The 17,728-nt window shown below is 44.5% G+C and overlaps 1 protein-coding gene across 7 annotated transcripts in view; it reads right to left on the bottom strand.

The window, feature by feature from the left end:
• The window catches only part of LOC137438952 (centrosome-associated protein 350), a 143,759-nt gene that overhangs the window by 70,621 nt on the left and 55,410 nt on the right, over positions 1–17,728 (bottom strand). For all 7 annotated transcript variants that reach the window (XM_068134449.2, XM_068134453.2, XM_078767537.1 and 4 more), the window contains one exon: positions 15,086–15,172. In XM_068134449.2, coding sequence (XP_067990550.2) covers positions 15,086–15,172 — 87 coding nt within the window. The remainder of the gene's footprint in view (positions 1–15,085; positions 15,173–17,728) is intronic.

Here is a 17,728-nt window from a genome sequence, read left to right as displayed (position 1 = left end):
CAGCTTCAACGACACTCCCCTCATCATCAGCATGCCACTCAGTTCCCGAAACTTCTTCCATGCACATCTCACTCTTGCAACCGTTGCCGAGTCTGATCCACCTTCTCCATTCAGCATGTCTCCGAGGTAGCAAAATGTTTTCACACCTTCCAGCTTCACGCCATCTCCAAGATCCAACTCAACATTTCCTCCATCTGCAGCTCCCTCTGTGCACACGTAACATTTGAATGTAGCTGCCACACTGGTTAATGACCCTCTCAGACCACTACATTTTTGATGAACCCACTCAGCACACATTGTACATTGAATGGAGTTCACTCCGACACCCTTCCTACACACAGCACAGGGCCACTTCCCAGTTCTTTCCACCTCACCACATGCTTTACCACTTGCCATCACCTTCGTCTTTCCGATATTCACCTTCAGACCTTTTGTCTCCATACATTCCTTCCACTTGTTCATCTTTTCCTTCAGTCCATCCATACTTTCCGTAATCAACACCAGATCATCTGCATACAACAACTCCCACGGTAAACCCTCCTTTACGTTCTGAGCCAGCACCTCCATCACAGCTACAAATAGTAGTGGACTTAGTACCGACCCCTGATGCACTCCCACCTTCACCTCAAACTCACCACTGTTCCCGTCCTTCGTCCTTACAGCTGTGCGCGCTCTTTTGTACATTGCCATCACTACTCTGATCAACCATTCCTCCACTCCTAACTTCCTCAATGCCCATGTCAATACTTTGCGTGGAACCCTATCGAATGCTTTCTCAAGATCAACAAACCCAAGAAACAACTTCTTCCTCTTCTCCATGTACTTCTCCTGCAACTGCCTCACAATGAAAAGCACGTCTGTCGTTCCTCTTCCTGGCATAAATCCAAACTGCATTTCGTCGATCTTCACTTTCTTCCTTATCCTCCTCTCCAACACCCTTTCCAATACCTTCATTCCATGCTCCAATAACTTTATCGCTCGGTACGAGCCACACTCCAGAGGGTCACCTTTCCCCTTGTATAGAGGGACGAGGATACTCAGTTCCCAATCCACTGGAATGCGGCCTTCTTTCACCACCAGATTACAGATCTCTGTCATTCTCTTCACACCCCAACTTCCTGCTGCCTTCAACATATCTCCCACAACTCCCGTCGGCCCTCCCGCTTTTCTACCCTTCATTGCTTTTATCGCTTCCTCAACTTCCTTCTCAGTTATCTTCTCTGCCGGTCCTAAAACTGGATTACTCTCTATGTTGCCATCCTATTCATTCTCTGTATTCAACAGCATTTCCATATATCTTTTCCATCTTCCTTTAATTCCATCTGGGTCGACAACGATTTGTCCCACTTCATCCTTCAAGCAACTCACCCCCATCACATCACACCTCTCTTTCGCTATCTGCTTTGCAATCCTGAATACTGCTTTCTGACCCTCTTCTGAATCCAAGCGTTCTCCGACCATTTTCCTACATGCCTCCTGCGCCTTTGCTAACCCTAACCCTAACCCTACCTCTTTCTTTGCAGCCTTCCTGGCTGCCTTATAACTTTCATGCTCTGCTGTTTCTGCTCCCGTACCCTTCGCCTTCTGCCACTCCTTGAACTTCTTCCTCTTCTCGTCAATCCTCTTTCCAACTTCATCATCCCACCACCATGTTTCCGAGTGCCTCGGTGGTCCTTTTGTCCATCCACATACCTCACCAATGGCTCCCAACAGACTAGCTTTCATTGACATCCAACCACTTTCAAGCTCAACCACATCATCCTCGACCCTACTCAGCCTCTCTTTTAATGCCTCCCTTCCTGTCATCTCTTTCAATGCACCGATGACATCATCATTAAAAAAAAACAAAAAAAAAACTACCTTTAGAGGCCATTTTCCCCCACAAGCGGGGGTTGGACTTTTTTGGGAACTGTGGTTGTTGTTGTTTTTCGGTCCCCTTTTTGAAGCAATGTTTTACGGCCGGATGCCCTTCCTGACGCCAACCCTTTTTGCCGCCTTTAACGACAAGCAGGGAATTACCAGTGAACTGGTACTCAATTTGCCGACCTCGGAAGGATGACAGGCTGAGTCAACCCCCCTGGCGTTAATTCAGCGATTGACCGGGATTCGAACCCAGGATCCTAGGATCCTAAGCCGGCACCCTAGCCGCTAGCCCAACACCAGGGACTAATGACATCATCATTAACATATCTTATTCGCCATGGGGAGTACTCGACAATGAGCCATGTTTTAATTTTTTTCCATGGAGCGGGGTCAGAGATATAGAGTGGAAAAGTTTTTCGGTTTTTGCAAGATGGCATCTGAACCGCTGAACTATGACGTCAAATTATCATTAAAATATTCCACAGGAGGAGGCACTCCTATGGTGAAAATTTCGTGTCATTCGGTCCAAGAATTGCAGAGAAAAAAATTAATACTGATCGAATTAAGCGTTGTACTTGTCGAATTATGACGTCATTATTACGGTACTGATGACATCATTAACACATCTTATTCCCCAAGGGGAGTGCTGGACATGGAGCCATATTTCAAATTTTTCCATGGAGTGGTTTCGGAGATATAGAGGTGCAACTTTTTTTCGATTTTTCCAGATGGCGCCTGTATCACATGACCAATGACGTCATAATTATCATTCGAACAATTCTACACGAGGAGCAGCTCATATTCTAAAAAATTTGTGTTCATCGGACTAACAGTTGCAAAGGAATTTTTTTTTTCATACTCATCGGATCAAGCAAGCGTTGCACTTGTCGAATTATGACGTCATAATGGAGGCACCTATGACATCATCATTAACATATCTTATTCCCCATGGGGTGTACTTGACAATGCGCCATGCTTCGATTTTTCCAATTAAGCGGTTTGGGAGATATAGAGGTGTAATGTTTTTCCAAGATGGCATCAGTACCACATGACTTACGACGTTAAAATTATCAGTAAAAAAATCTGCAGGCAGAGGCACTCCTACGGTAAAAATTTAATGTCAATCGGACCAACGGTTGCTGAGAAAATTAATTTTTTTAATGCAGACACGGCACACGGCACACGTACACAGCCGATTGCTTAACCCTGTTTTCGCTTCGCGAGCGCAGGGTAAAAACACCTTCATGCAAACCCCACCCACCCCTGCAACACACACACACACACACACACACACACACACACACACACACACACACACACACACACACACACACACACACACACACACACACACACACACACACACACACATATCCTATTCCCCAAATTACACAAAACTAGACATAACTTGATGTCACAACATCGACTGATATGCCTCCACTCACATCAAGTCTTTACTTTCTCGAAATTGACCTAAAACCTCGACCATTTGACCTCAATATCTAATCTGTACATACAGTCACGTGAAAAAGTAAGTACCGTATTTTCCAGTGTATCAACCGCACCCCCGAATTTCGACTTAAAAAAAAAAAAATCAGATTTTCGTGGGGGAAAAAAAAAAAAATCAGGAAAATTTAAAAAAGAGAAGAGAATAAATAAATAAAATGGAAAGCGAAATATGATGAAAGGAAAGAGAAACTGAAGATAGAGAAAGAGTGAAAATACATGAAATGAGTTGAAAGCGAATTTTAAAAAACATTATAATTATTCTTTCTTGCCAATGTGGGGCCCTGAAAAGGGTCGTTGGGTTTTGGCTCTTGCCAATGTGGGGCCCTGAAAAGGGCCGTTGGGTTTAGTCTCTAAAATCCGAAGAAGTCCTCGTCATCCGTTTCTTCAGTCCAATCCGAGTCGGGGTAGGCGAGATCCTGGTCGTCGTTATCCTCTTCTCCATCGTCGGAAAAGGGCCATTGGGTTTAGGCTCTAAAATCCGAAGAAGTCCTCGTCATCTGTTTCTTCAGGGAAGACATTACGAAGATCATCATCCGAGTCTGGGTAGGCGAGATCATCGTCGTCGTTATCCTCTTCTCCATCGTCGGTCACTGCCACTTCATCCTCCCAGATGATGTCATCTTGAGTGCCATCAAGGGCATTAGATATGCAGCACTTGAGGAAGGCCGCTCGATGATGGCTGCCGGCAACTCCTCCCAGACCTTCAGTATCCAGCTACAGATCGTCGGGAGGACCACCTTCCTCATCCTCCCAGTCTTGGTGAAGGTCTTGTCCCCCGACAGCATCCACTCCGATCAACAGCGCCGCAGACCGTCTTTGAACGGCTTGTTGACTGAAACGTCTAGCGGCTGCAGCAGCGACGTCATGCCACCCGGGATCATCACCAGATCAGTGTTGAGCCCCCTCAGCGTTGACTTGGTCTCCTCTGTCTTGTGACAACGGAAGGCGTCGAGGACGAGCATGCTCCGTCGCCGCGAAAGCCCACCAACTCGTCTCCCCCACACGACGCGGAGCCAGTCATCTACCAGCGCTTGGTCCATCCACCCCTTGGCCTGGGCACGAACGATTACACCCGGAGGAAATTTATCCTTTGGTGGCGTCTTCCTCTTGAAGATGATATACGGCGGCAGCTTTCCCCCATCAGTGGTGCATGCTAGCATAACGGTAAAACGATCTTTCTCATGACCCGTTGTAGTGATGGACACAGACTTGTCACCTTTGGCCGAGATGGTGGTCCCTCGAGGCACATCGAAGGTCAGCGGCGTCTGATCTGCGTTGCCGATGCGGCTTAGGGGATAGTCGTGCTGCTTGCGGAACTTGATCACGAACTTCTGAAAATTAGCAGTCTTCTCTGCTATGTCATCAGGGAGAGACTGTGCGAAGTGGGTTCGCCGGCGAATGGAAAGGCCATGACGACCCATGAACCTGTACGCCCAACACGTACTGGCCGTGAAGTCATCGACCCCTGTTTCCCTGGCGATGAGTCGGGCCTGGAGTCGCAACGCTAGTGTCGTGATGGCGTGTCCCTCGGCTCGCTTCTCTCTCACCCACATTAGCAGTCTCTCCTCCAAGGCCGGCCACTGGGCTGCCTTGCCCCTCATCGCCTTCTTCTTCTTCGGCACCGTCTCCAGCGTCTGCTTGTTAGTCCGCCAGCATCTAATGATGGACTCGTCGATTCCGAAGTGTCGGCCGGCCACCCGATTACTAAACTCTTCTGCAAACCTGCAGGCACGGAGCTTGAAAGCTGCTGTGAATGATCGTGGTGCCATCTCGTGGTCTTGGTCAGGATAGAAGCGAATGGTGAAGCTTGGTCTTGGTCAGGATAGAAGCGAATGCTGAATCTTGGTCTTGATAGCTCGAACAGGATAGAACGAATGGTGAAACTCCCCGTTGACCTCTCCGTTTTATACATTCGCCCAGCCCATGCGGCGGCATCAAAGCCGACTTCAATAGGTTAGGCCAGATAAAAAAAAAGAGTTGTTGATCGTCCCCGCCCGACCCTACGAAACACACCCGACCCAAAACTTTTTTTATTTTTTATTTTGAAAAAAATCATAAAAAACGATCTTTTCACATTCAAATTTGGCGCCGTTCTGCACCGCATGCGCAGTGCGTGCTGCGCAGAGCGTCGCAAGTGCCTCGGGCAACTTCACCCATTTTATGTTGGCCATTCATGGCGGCTATTGTGTGAGATTTTTCCCGCTGAAATCTGTATTGATTCGTGCGAGAATCGGCTTGAAATGCCTATTGTGATCGCATCAATAGCCCGTGAGGGCTCTTCCAAGACGGTGAAGGACTGGTTTGCGTGCAATATCGAGTTGGATGTTACAATCTCGGACTTCTATGCAGAGTTCTCAGACGGCAAGTATGATGGGGATAGGGAGCCATTGCCTGAAGATACACGCGGTACTTTTGTCAAAGTATTCGCCAGCCCCAGTAAAACTGACATGACGAAAGTTTCACCAGCTTGCAAAGTTTCTGATGTGACAAAGACTCTTGGCTCATTTCTCAAATTTGTGTTGGCTGCAGACACGGCCACGGATCACAGGATGGAACCCGATGAATGAAGAAATAAAATCATTTTGAGGAGAAAGGAGTCTTTATTTCATATTTTTCCATGTCAACAAAACTCAATGGAAAGTAGGAAAAAAAATAAAAAAAATAAAAATAAAAACCTCCCTCCCTACCCGAACTTTTGAGAAAAAGGACGCTCAACAACTTTTTATTTTTATGTGGCCTTACCGCGGCATTGGGAAGACAATAGGTATGTCATAATGTCCCATGCAAAACATCCTGTTTACCATGTTGACGCTTTTGTTTTGTGACTTAATCCTGTCTTTATTTAGCACACTCTATTCACTATGTGACCTGTCATTCAAAGAGGACTAGTGAAGTACACATTTTCACAAACACGCATAGAAAAATCAAATATTACAAACTTCAAACTTTCTTGTATTTTGACTGGCAGCAGGAATCGGCGTTGAACCTACCTTAGTAACGTAATTGACGATCATTCATCATTGTATCCCCGCAACTCCAAAGTAATGTAAAGATTACGTCCCGTTGATATGACAGTTTTTCAATGCACAAATTTTTCTGTTACTGTGTATCAACCGCACCCCCTTTTTTAGGGTTTTCCCGTCGGTAAAAAACCGCGGTTGATACACCGGAAAATACGGTACACCCCATGTAAAGTTTGGACTTTTTCAACATATTTCAACATATAGCTATTTGATCTTCATTTCAACAATATTGATAGATAAAGGTGATAAAATAAAACAAATATCATGAAACATTTACATTTTGTAGTCCATTGTATAATTTAAATAAACATAAATGCAAATTTTGCATGTGGAAAAAGTAAGTACACCCTTACATTTATCACTACTTCAAATACGTAAAATTAGAATCAGGTGCACCAGCTCAGGTGCAAATGATTAAAACATCGTTGGCTTCCGCTTCCGGTCTTGCCGGCGAGGTTTTCGTTTATTCGCAGCTGTCCACACTCTCCATCGAAATCGAAGTTAAGTAATTGTTCCCATTTGTATTTTCGTTATAACTGTATTTATTTTATGGTGTTGTACGTATCGTGTGTCCCGAGGAAGATTTTCGGTGCAAATCTTTCGTACCTGTATAGAAAATCATGTTAAATTGTGCCGTGTCTTTTGAGGCCTTGTACAGTGTACAACCTTGAGGCTTTGTTTTCCTCTCAGCGGTCCGTCTTTTGTGCTCCAATAACTTTCGTTCTCTGCTTTTCCCAGTCTTTTCACCCCATAGCCTACTTCCTTGTTTAAAATCAACTCAAAAAAAAAAAAAATACATTTCCTTCTCTGTTCTTATTCTTTGTTCTCATTCGTTTATTCATTCTTATTCGTTCGTTCGTTCTTCGAACGACGTTCACTGTTATTACTGTTACTGTAATAACAGTTATTACTGTTCACTGATAACGTTCACTGTTATTAACCTTATAAATATAATGTTTGCACTTTCCCCTCAAGTTCTGTATTCCGCCATATATTATAACACCTTTTTCTTCTTCTTCTTTAAAAGGTTGCTTTCGACTTGCTCACCAAATCTATCCATCCCAAAAAAAAATTCCATCTCTTTCAGTGCCACTTTTCTACATTCCCTAAACTCTCCTGCACTCCATCCTCCCTCCAGCGTGCCCAAACGTATTTTTGACTCGAAGGTCACAAGAAACTCATTTTGCAATAAATGCTCGTTTCCCATTAATCGTACACTTTCTAAAATCCAATCTCACCCCTCCCCTCCAAATCTTCCCCATAACCGCTCCCATCCAAATCTTCCCCATCACCCCTCCCCTCCAAATCTTCCCCCTTGCCACTCCCCTCCTAATCCTCCCCATCACCCATCCCTTTCAAATCTCCCCCCTTTCCCCTTCTCTCCTAAACTCCCCCCACACCCCTCCCCTCCAAGACTCCCCCTCGCCCCTCCCCTCCTTGACTCCCCCCTCACCCCTCCCCTCCAAATCTCCCCCATATCCCATCCCTTTCAAATCCCTCCCCTTGTCCCTTCCCTCCTCGCCCCTCCCTCCCTCACCCCTCCCAAAAACTCCCCCCTCGCCCCTCCCCTTCAAATCTCCCCACCCTCATTTCTTCTCAATTTCCCCCCTCTCACACCCCCTCCTCAAAGCGTCCTCCCCACTTCTTCCCTCTTCCAACTCTCACCTCCATCTCCCCCAACCTTCTGCCTCGCTCTTCCCCCTCCTCAAATAACACCTCATTGTGCCTCACCCAATCGCCATCAAACCTTTTGTCCGCCCCATCCTTCCCTTTCTCAGAGCTATTCTGAAATCTCTGACACACTTTCAACAGCTCTCCCTACCTCTTCCACCTCTTCCACATCTTACCCTACCGCTCCTCCCCCCTGTTCTGTATCCGATGCTCCCCCTTCCTCTTCATTAACGGTATGGACCTCAAACATCCGGGGCCTTCGATCAAACTCAACTGATCTCTCCATACAGGTTGCTTCTGTCAAACCAGACGTGATCTGCTTAACAGAAACTTTCCTCCTTCATGATATCTCTGATTCCTTAGCATCTCTCCCGGGTTACTCCCTCCTCCGGTATGATAGACCTGAGCCTCGTCCTGGAGGTGCGGTTGCTATCTTTATCAAAAACTCTCTTCCTCACTCGCCCTGCACTGCCCTCTCTCCACCTCACCCCCAGGAATACCTCTGGCTACGGCTTCCCCTTCGCTCCCACCTCTTGATCATATGTGTGTTGTACCGTCCACCAAACAGTGATGACTCCATCTACATCTCGCTGTCTGAAAATATGGACCAACTTCTGTCTACTTATCCTAACTCTCTCTTCCTCATATGTGGTGATTTCAATTGTCACCATGCCAGTTGGCTGGGTGTGGGTACCTCTCTCACCAGCCATGGCTCCTCAGCAAAGGACTTCTGCGACTCACTGGGACTGACACAATCTGTCAATTTCCCGACCCGGATCTCAGTCAACGGAGCATCTTCTCTTCTGGACTTGGTTATGACTAACTTCCCTGAAAATGTCTGCTGCTCTTCTTCTGCTCCAATCGGCTCATCTGATCATGTGCTTGTTAAAGTGGACATCTCTCTGACCATTCTCAGGGAGCCTCCTCAGCGTCGACGAGTCTGGCATTTCACTCAGGCCAACTGGCACCGTCTTCAAGCAGCCATCAATCATCTGGACTGGTCTCCCATCTCTACCACCTCTGACATCAACTCATCCTGGGAATTCTTCCAAAGTAAATTGCTCTCTCTCATGCACAGATTTATCCCATCTCGTCTTCAGTTGTCATACCCTTCCTCCCGTCCATGGTACACGGAATCTTGTGGTGAGGCTGTTGCCCAGAAACAACTTGCCTTCGTCTCCTGGAAAGCAAATCCAACGGAAGGAAATCTCAGTTCCTTTCACAAAGCCCGAAACAAGTGTGTGTCCACCCTCAGGAGAGCCAGGAAACAATATCTCTCCGTTCTCAAGACCGAACTCTCTTATCTGTCTCCCTCTTCGAAATCCTGGTGGCGTCTGGTCAAATCAGTTTCTGGTGTTTGTTCCCCCTCCATCCCCTCCCTTACCTCAAACGGCTACACAGCTGACTCCGCACGTGAAAAAGCTGAATGCCTCAACTCTGTGTTTGCCTCTAAATCTTGTGTCCCAAACCCATCCCTCTCTGTACCCACTGTACCCAGTCGTACTCAGCGGCTCCTGGACTCCGTGTCCTTTCCTCCTGACAAGGTGAAAAAGTTTCTGTCAACCCTCGACTCTGATTCTGCAACTGGACCTGACGGCATCAGCCCACGGGTCCTAAAATCCTGTTCTTCCGCTCTTTCACTCCCTCTCTCTGTTCTCTTCACCCTCTCTTTTGCTCAAGGTCAACTGCCATCTGCTTGGAAATCAGCCAACATCAACGCTTTGCACAAAAAAGGTACAAAAACAGATCCTAGCAACTACAGACCAATCAGCCTTCTCCCAATTATCAGCAAAGTCATGGAATCCATCATTGCTTCGGATATGAAATCTTTCCTCTTCTCCAATGGCTTGATCTCTGATCATCAATTTGGTTTCAGACCAGGTCACTCTACTCTGGACATGCTGCTTCTGCTGTCTCAACAATGGATGGAGGTCCTCAATGCCAAACAGGAAATTAGAGCTGTCTCCCTCGACATATCACGTGACTTCGATACGGTCTGGCACCCTGCTCTGCTCACCAAACTCTCCTCCTTTGGTATCCATGGACATCTCCACGCATGGCTGGTGGACTTCCTCTCTCGTCGTAGTCAACATGTGGCCCTGAATGTGTTTCTCTCATCTCCTCTTCCTGTTCAGGCTGGAGTTCCCCAAGGCAGTGTTCTGGGCCCTGTGCTTTTTCTGGTCTTCATCAATGATCTCTCTGACTCTCTTGAAAATCCTCTCTATCTCTTTACTGATGACTCCACTCTCTGCCGCTCCATTCCTCATCCCTCAGATCGGCAGTCTGCAGCCTCCTCACTCTCTGCAGACCTGGACAAAATCACAGACTGGGCAAACAAGTGGAACATGTCTTTCAATCCTGACAAATCTCACACTCTTACAATGTCTCTCCGAAAAGACCGACTGGACAACCCTCCCATCTACTTTCTGAATAATCCTCTCCAAGAAGTTCTGTCACTCAAGCTTTTGGGTCTCACTATCTGCCATGATCTTTCCTGGGAAAACCACATTTCCAAGCTGGCCTCCAAAGCCAGTCGGCGACTGGGCATCCTCCGTCGTGCGAAGTCCTTCCTTGGCACACCTGAGTTCCTCACCACGTACAAGGCTTTCATCCGCAGCTCAATGGAATACTGCTCTCCCCTCTGGGCTGGTGCTCCTGCCTCACACCTAGCTCGTCTTCACGCTGTTGAAACCAAAGCGTTCAGAATCATTGGAATCTCCCGCGATGACGCTATCTCCGAGGGCCTTTCACTTACTCACCGCAGGCAGGTGGGTGGTCTTTCCGTCTTCTACCGACTCCTCTCCGGCCTTGCCACCCCAACTCTCTCTAAGCTCTGTCCCCCAAATATTCCTGCAGGTCGCACAAGATCTGCCTGCAACCCTTTTATGGTTAAACTGCCAAAATCAAGACTCTCTGCTCACCTTCACTCCTTCATTCCTCTTTTCTCCGGCCTCTGGAACAACCTCCCTCACTCTCTTCAATCCCACTCCTCCCTCCAGGTCTTTAAAACGGCTGTTCACCACCATCTCTTATCTTCCCCAATCCAAAACCTTGATCTTTTCTACCCCCTCTAATTTCTCCCCAAATCCACTTTTTTGAGGTGACTTTTGTCTTCTTTCCTGGAAGTCCTTGGTGTCCTTGCGTTTTATACCTATCCTGCCTCCCCCCAGGCCCTATCTGGCGTCAGGAAGGGCATCCGGCCATAAAAACATTGCCTCAAACAGGGAACCATGATTGTCATGGGGCCCGCAAGGCTAACCCCTGCTCTAGCGGGGAAAATGGCCTTAAAACGATCATTCATTCATTTTATTCCTGCCTCCCCCCAGGCCCTCTGCCTCCCATATATCTCCCGATGTCCCTGCCCTCAAATGTTGTGTTTGTGTGCTTCCTCCCCTTCTCTCCCCATCTTGTCGACCGCTCCCATTTTTATATACTTTGTTTACTTGTTTGTTTGATTTGTTTGTTTGATAAATGTTAGCTCTTTCACGAGCCTCGACTCTGTATACAAAAAAAAAAGAAAAAAAAAAAAAAAGAGGATCTTGGAGGAACCTGTCTTATTTCAACCTCAGACATTTAGTTTGGTTTGCTTTCCAAGATTCCAAACAACTGCCAACTTGTTCAGGCTACGCCGCCTCAGCAAGTTCAGCCCGAGAGCAGACCGCAAGATGCTGAAAGAAGTCTCGAAGAACCCCAGAATGTCATCACGGGACCTACAGGTAGCTCTTGCCACTGTTGATGTCAAAGTGCACGAGTCTGCCATAAGAAAGAGGCTGCACAAATTTGATCTACATGGGAGGTGTGCCAGGAGGAAACCTTTGCTGTCCAGAAAGAACATCAGGGCAAGACTAAAGTTTGCCAATGAACACCTAGGCAAAGACCAGCACTTCTGGAACAATGTGCTCTGGACAGATGAGTCAAAGGTAGAGCTAATTGGCCACAGTACCAGAAGACATGTTAGGCGAAAACCAAAGACAGCATTTGACCACAAGAACCTGATACCAACTGTAAAGCATGGTGGTGGAAATATTATGGTTTGGGGCAGCTTTGCTGCATCAGGGCCTGGGCAGCTCACCATCATAGAATCCACCATGAATTCTTCATTGTACCAGAGGGTGCTTGAGGATAATGTGAGGCCATCTGTCGGAAAGTTGAAGCTCAACTGAAGGTGGACCTTGCAACATGACAATGACCCTAAACATACCAGTAAATCCACCAAGGAATGGCTGAAAAGAAAGAAATGGAGGGTTCTGGAATGGCCAAGTCAAAGCCCGGATCTAAATCCCATCGAGATGTTGTGGGGGGATTTGAAACGAGCTGTGCATGCAAGGAACCCCTCAAACATCGTACAGCTAAAAGAATTCTGCATGGAGTGGGCAAAAATTTCTCCCAGTCGATGTCAGAGACTGGTAGACAGTTATAGGAAATGCCTACTTGAGGTTGTTTCTGCCAAAGGTGGCAATGCCACCTATTCGAGCCAAGGGTGTACTTACTTTTTCCACATGCGAAATTTGCATTTATGTTGATTTAAATGATACAATGGACTACAAAATGTAAATGTTTCATGATATTTGTTATATTATATCACCTTTATCTATCAATATTGTTGAAATGAAGATCAAATAGCTGTATGTTGAAATATGTTGAAAAAGTCAAAACTTTACATGGGGTGTACTTACTTTTTCACGTGACTGTATATGTATCAAGGTAGATGTACATTGTTCAGTTCACATCTCATAGTCAATGGTATCACATTAACAGGAGTTTTAATGTGACCTCTAACTCATGACCTTTTCGTAACAAATATAATCTATCATGGATGGACACAATGATGTAGGTTTATAATACTTAAACCAATTTGAATTAAAACCCTTCAGCCTACTCAAGTGTCACATTTTTACCTGACATGACCTCTGACCTCTTGATGCTGAAATATAATCAGCTAATCTTTGCATAATTATACTTTTTTTTTTTTTTACCAAGTTTGACTTGGATCGCTTTAGGTCGCACAAGGGTAACGGTAACGAAAACCAGTAAAATTCTCACTTGCCCATGCAATATCATCCATAATACAAATGTATTACACACATACTATTAGTGACCATAAAATTTACCTAATCAAAATAAAGACTAATTACTGCACTGTAGTCACAAGAAGGAACCCGGACATTAACAATACACACACCCACAATATTTACATATATATATATATATATATATATATATATATATATATATATATATATATATATATATATATATATATATATATATATATAATCAACGAACATAACAGCGTGACGAGCGCTGTCCCGATCTCCTGTGGACCGAAGTCCTAGACCAAAGCGTCACCTCCGACCCAAAGGGTCTTCTGGAGGCTTCAGCCCGGCCACTCTGTCAACAGACAGAGATTTATTCATTGGCCCCATTGGCTAAACATCAAGCACTTGCCAAAAGTGCACCAAACAATATGTTGGAAAAACTGAAAATACACTCTACACACGATTTAATAACACCCGGTCAGAAATGAATAACTTCCACACCAGTCAGGGCAAATCTCTACCTTACACGATACACTTTAATCAACCGGATCACTCTATAAATGACATTCAGATCTCTGCCATTGAATCAATCACAAATCGATCACACACCACGATTCTGAAACGTGAGTCCTTTTGGATACACAAACTTCGGACAAAAGTCCCTCATGGCATAAATTTTGATGACTAAAGCATGTTCCCACATCAACCCAATCAAATTGTTAACCGTAACCCATTCATTCATTCATTCTACCTTTATATGTCATTTATTTAAATATATAAATATATTATATGAATATAAATGGGATATGAATATATGCTTGTGTGTTTATGTATGTATATCTCTATATTTGTATATGCACGTGCACCCTAACTGTAACGCAAACGGTCACTTCCGTTGAACTTGGGGCTGGTGAGTGAACTTTGGCGTGGCTCTTCCTTCTGTATGCATTTTCTACACACATCACACATCTCACACACATATCACCATACATACTTGACCGATATACATGCCTGCTGTTTTTGTAGACTCAAAGAAGACCTTTGTTGGTCGAAAGCTTGTCGACAATTAAAGATCGACGTCCTGAAGCTACGTCCGCGTCTTATTTAATCTAACGTTTTTATATATATATATATATATATATATATATTGAAAGTGACTGGTTGAAAAGAGTGATGGGAATGAATGTAGAAGGAAGTAGAGGACGGGGAAGACCGAGAAAGACTTGGCTAAAGATGGTCAAAGAAGAAATGCGGGCAAGGGGGTTAACAAGGGGAGATGCAGAAAATAGGGCAAAATGGAGAACATTGTCATGGGGACCGCAAGGCTAACCCCCGCTCTTGCAGGGAGAATGGCCTTAAAATGCCTGTTGTATACACTTATTAACATTGATTTGCCCTCATACAAGCAGGTAAAAGGTCACTGGCTGTGTTTGCCTGAAGTCAAATGTTGTTTGTGTGTGTGTGTGTGTGTGTGTGTGTGTGTGTGTGTATGTGTGTGTGAGAGAGAGAGAGACAGAGACTCAGACCCTGAAATAAGAATAAAATAGAAAATAAAATTTGACACGAATGCGCCGATAGCTATGCCTCCACATGCGTTAGTCAAGCCACTGTTACGTTTCATCTCAATTGAAGGTAACATAAGAGTTTGAGTAATTGAAGGTCACTCCAGCAAGAGAGAAAAGAGAGAGGTAGGAGAGAGACAACATCAGATTCTTCTAACTTGAGTTTATGATCTGCAAAATGATTTTGAAAGGACACATGACCTTGACCTTTGAATTGTTGAATCCAAAATTGAATCACTTCATCTTTGTTTCACATTCCATACTTTTGCCAAGTTTGGTTGAAATCCCATCAGTATTTCACAAGTTATCATGGTAACGGTTAACAGACTGATGGCCGTGCGGATGACACGTATGAACAACACGTAAGCATAATGCCTCCAGCCTTCAGATGTGGGATCATTAAAATAAAAAACCAAACCTCTCATCCTCCTCCAGAGTTGGCATTGTACTCCTTTTCATGATTATTTCTTCTTTTTTGTACAATGTTGTGACGTCATTTTTCTCTCTGCAGTCAGCAGGGAAGATATTGAGTTAAATTCAGCAGGCAAGGAAAATCTCACCGCCGCCTCTCACCAGTCACCAAATGTACAACTCGACGAGGATCAAAATTTAACCGCCAACATCCCAGACTCAAAACAGATGCTTTACCACGGACCACAATACCACCGAATCATGCGGGTTTCTTAAACTTATTAAATGTTTGGGCAGAAAGCATCGATTCCTGCAATCAGCACGATGGAAGATACATAGTTGCACTTTCAATAATGATGCAAATTAAAATAAAAAATAGAACGGCGCTCTGACGTCGTGCTGTCAACCGATATGCCCCCGTCCACATTATTACATCATTATACACTACCGGTCAAAAGTTTTAGAACACCTCAATTTTTCCAGTTTTTATTGAAATTTAAGCAATTCAAGTCCAGTGAATAACCTGAAATGGTACAAAGGTAAGCAGTAAACTACTCGAGGTAAAAAAAAAAAGTTTAGGTTAGCAATAACGGGAAAATAATGTAAATTGCACAGTTATATAAATGTAAATTGTAAATGTAAATTGCACAGTTATATTGCAAAACAAGTACAAAAAGTTTTAATTAAAACAAAAGCCGCGTCGATGTTACACAATGCCTAGATGCAGCTGTGCCTATAACGTCGATGTTATAGGCACAGGACATTCCTATTGATTCGATTACTTGATGTTATTTTTGTGCAAAGTGAAAATATATCTCGGCAATTTCCCGTGTGTGGCGACGAATTTTTAATATATCTCGGCATTTTCCCGTCTGTTATTTCAGGCGGTGTATGACTGACCATGCCGCGATTTAAAAAAATATATCTCGGCAATTTCCCGTGTGTGGCGACACGTGAACGAAGCTATGCTCCTCTCTCCACATTATTGTGACGACATATAAATTAAATATTTCATCGTGACGATTGTCATCAAATGGACGAATTTTTAATATATCTCGGCATTTTCCCGTCTGTTATTTCAGGCGGTGTATGACTGACCATGCCGCGATTTAAAAAATATATATCTCGGCAATTTCCCGTATGTGGCGACACGTGAACGAAGCTATGCTCCTCTCTCCACATTATTGTGACGACGTATAAATGAAATATTTCATCGTGACGATTGTCTTCAAATGGACGAATTTTTAATATATCTCGGCATTTTCCCGTCTGTTATTTCGGGCGGTGTATGACTGACCATGCCGCGATTTAAACAAAATATATATATCTCGGCATTTTCCCGTCTGTTATTTCGGGCGGTGTATGACTGACCATGCCGCGATTAAAAAAAAAAAATCTCAATGGACTTGAAGTTACAGGCCTTTGAGAATTCATTTCGTTCTATAAAGGGCAACTTTCATCGGATTTTCTTCCCGTTTTTTTTCAACTGAGTCTAAAACTATGTTAGCGACTGTGAAAAATGAAATGATATATCGAATTTGATTTGAAATAAAACTGTGTGAGAGAGGAAGACACCACGGGCCTACAAAACAGGCCTCAAAGCTATGCGAGTTAATAAAATGGTGGATATTTGTTTATATGAAGCCTCTCCCACAATGGGTGGAGCTATGGTTCCCAGAATGGGTGGAGCTTTGAGGTTTTGTCTTCTCTGCAAGAACAAGAAGAAGAAGAACAAGAAGAAGAAGAAGAACAACAACAACAACAGCAGAGGACACTCTATGACCAGCGTCTTACGACGCGGCTAAAAAAGGCCTTCTTCAGGGAACAAGTAATGGGTTAACAACTTACAACTGTTCTGCAGCAATGTAAGTAAATTACGCCTTGAAAGTTGATACAAACAATTCCGACAGGTGTCCCAACCTCTGCTGATTACTTGATTACAAACCCCCTGTCTGTATAAAAGCAGTGTTGGAACAGACTCTTATTACACCATCTGAAGCATTATTTGGACAATATTGCACTGCAGGAAGTAGTATATTGCTATCATAATGGCGAGAAAAAGGCAATTAACAAAGGAAGACAGACAGACAATTATAACCCTTAAAAGTGTGGGTCTTTCTTTTAGAAAAATTGCAAAGAAAGCCAAGGTGTCAGTGAGTACAGTTTCCTACACCATCAAAGGGCACTTGGAAACTGGAGGAAACTCTGACAGGAAGAAGTCTGGCAGACCCAAAGCCTCAACAGAATCAGAAGACAAGTTTCTGAGAGTCAACAGCTTGCGTGATCGGCGGCTCACAGGACAACAGCTTCAAGCACAGCTTAACACTGGTCGAAGTAAGCAAATCTCAGTTTCAACTGTGAAGAGAAGACTTCGAGCTGCAGGTTTGACAGGTCGAGTGGCAGTAAGAAAGCCATTGCTAATATGGCAAAATAAGAAAAAGAGGTTTGCCTGGGCCATGAAGCACCGCCAGTGGACTACTGAAGACTGGAAGAAGGTCTTATGGACCGATGAATCAGAATTTGAAATCTTTGGTTCATCACGCAGGGTTTTTGTATGCCGTCGAGTAGGCGAAAGGATAGTTCCCCAGTGTGTGACACCAACCGTCAAACATGGAGGAGGAAGCGTGATGGTCTGGGGCTCTTTTGCTGG

Source organism: Myxine glutinosa, chromosome 13 (assembly GCF_964187855.1).
Source record: "Myxine glutinosa chromosome 13, kmMyxGlut1.1, whole genome shotgun sequence".
Lineage (NCBI taxonomy): Eukaryota > Metazoa > Chordata > Myxini > Myxiniformes > Myxinidae > Myxine > Myxine glutinosa.
This window is presented reverse-complemented; position numbering and strand designations above follow the sequence as displayed.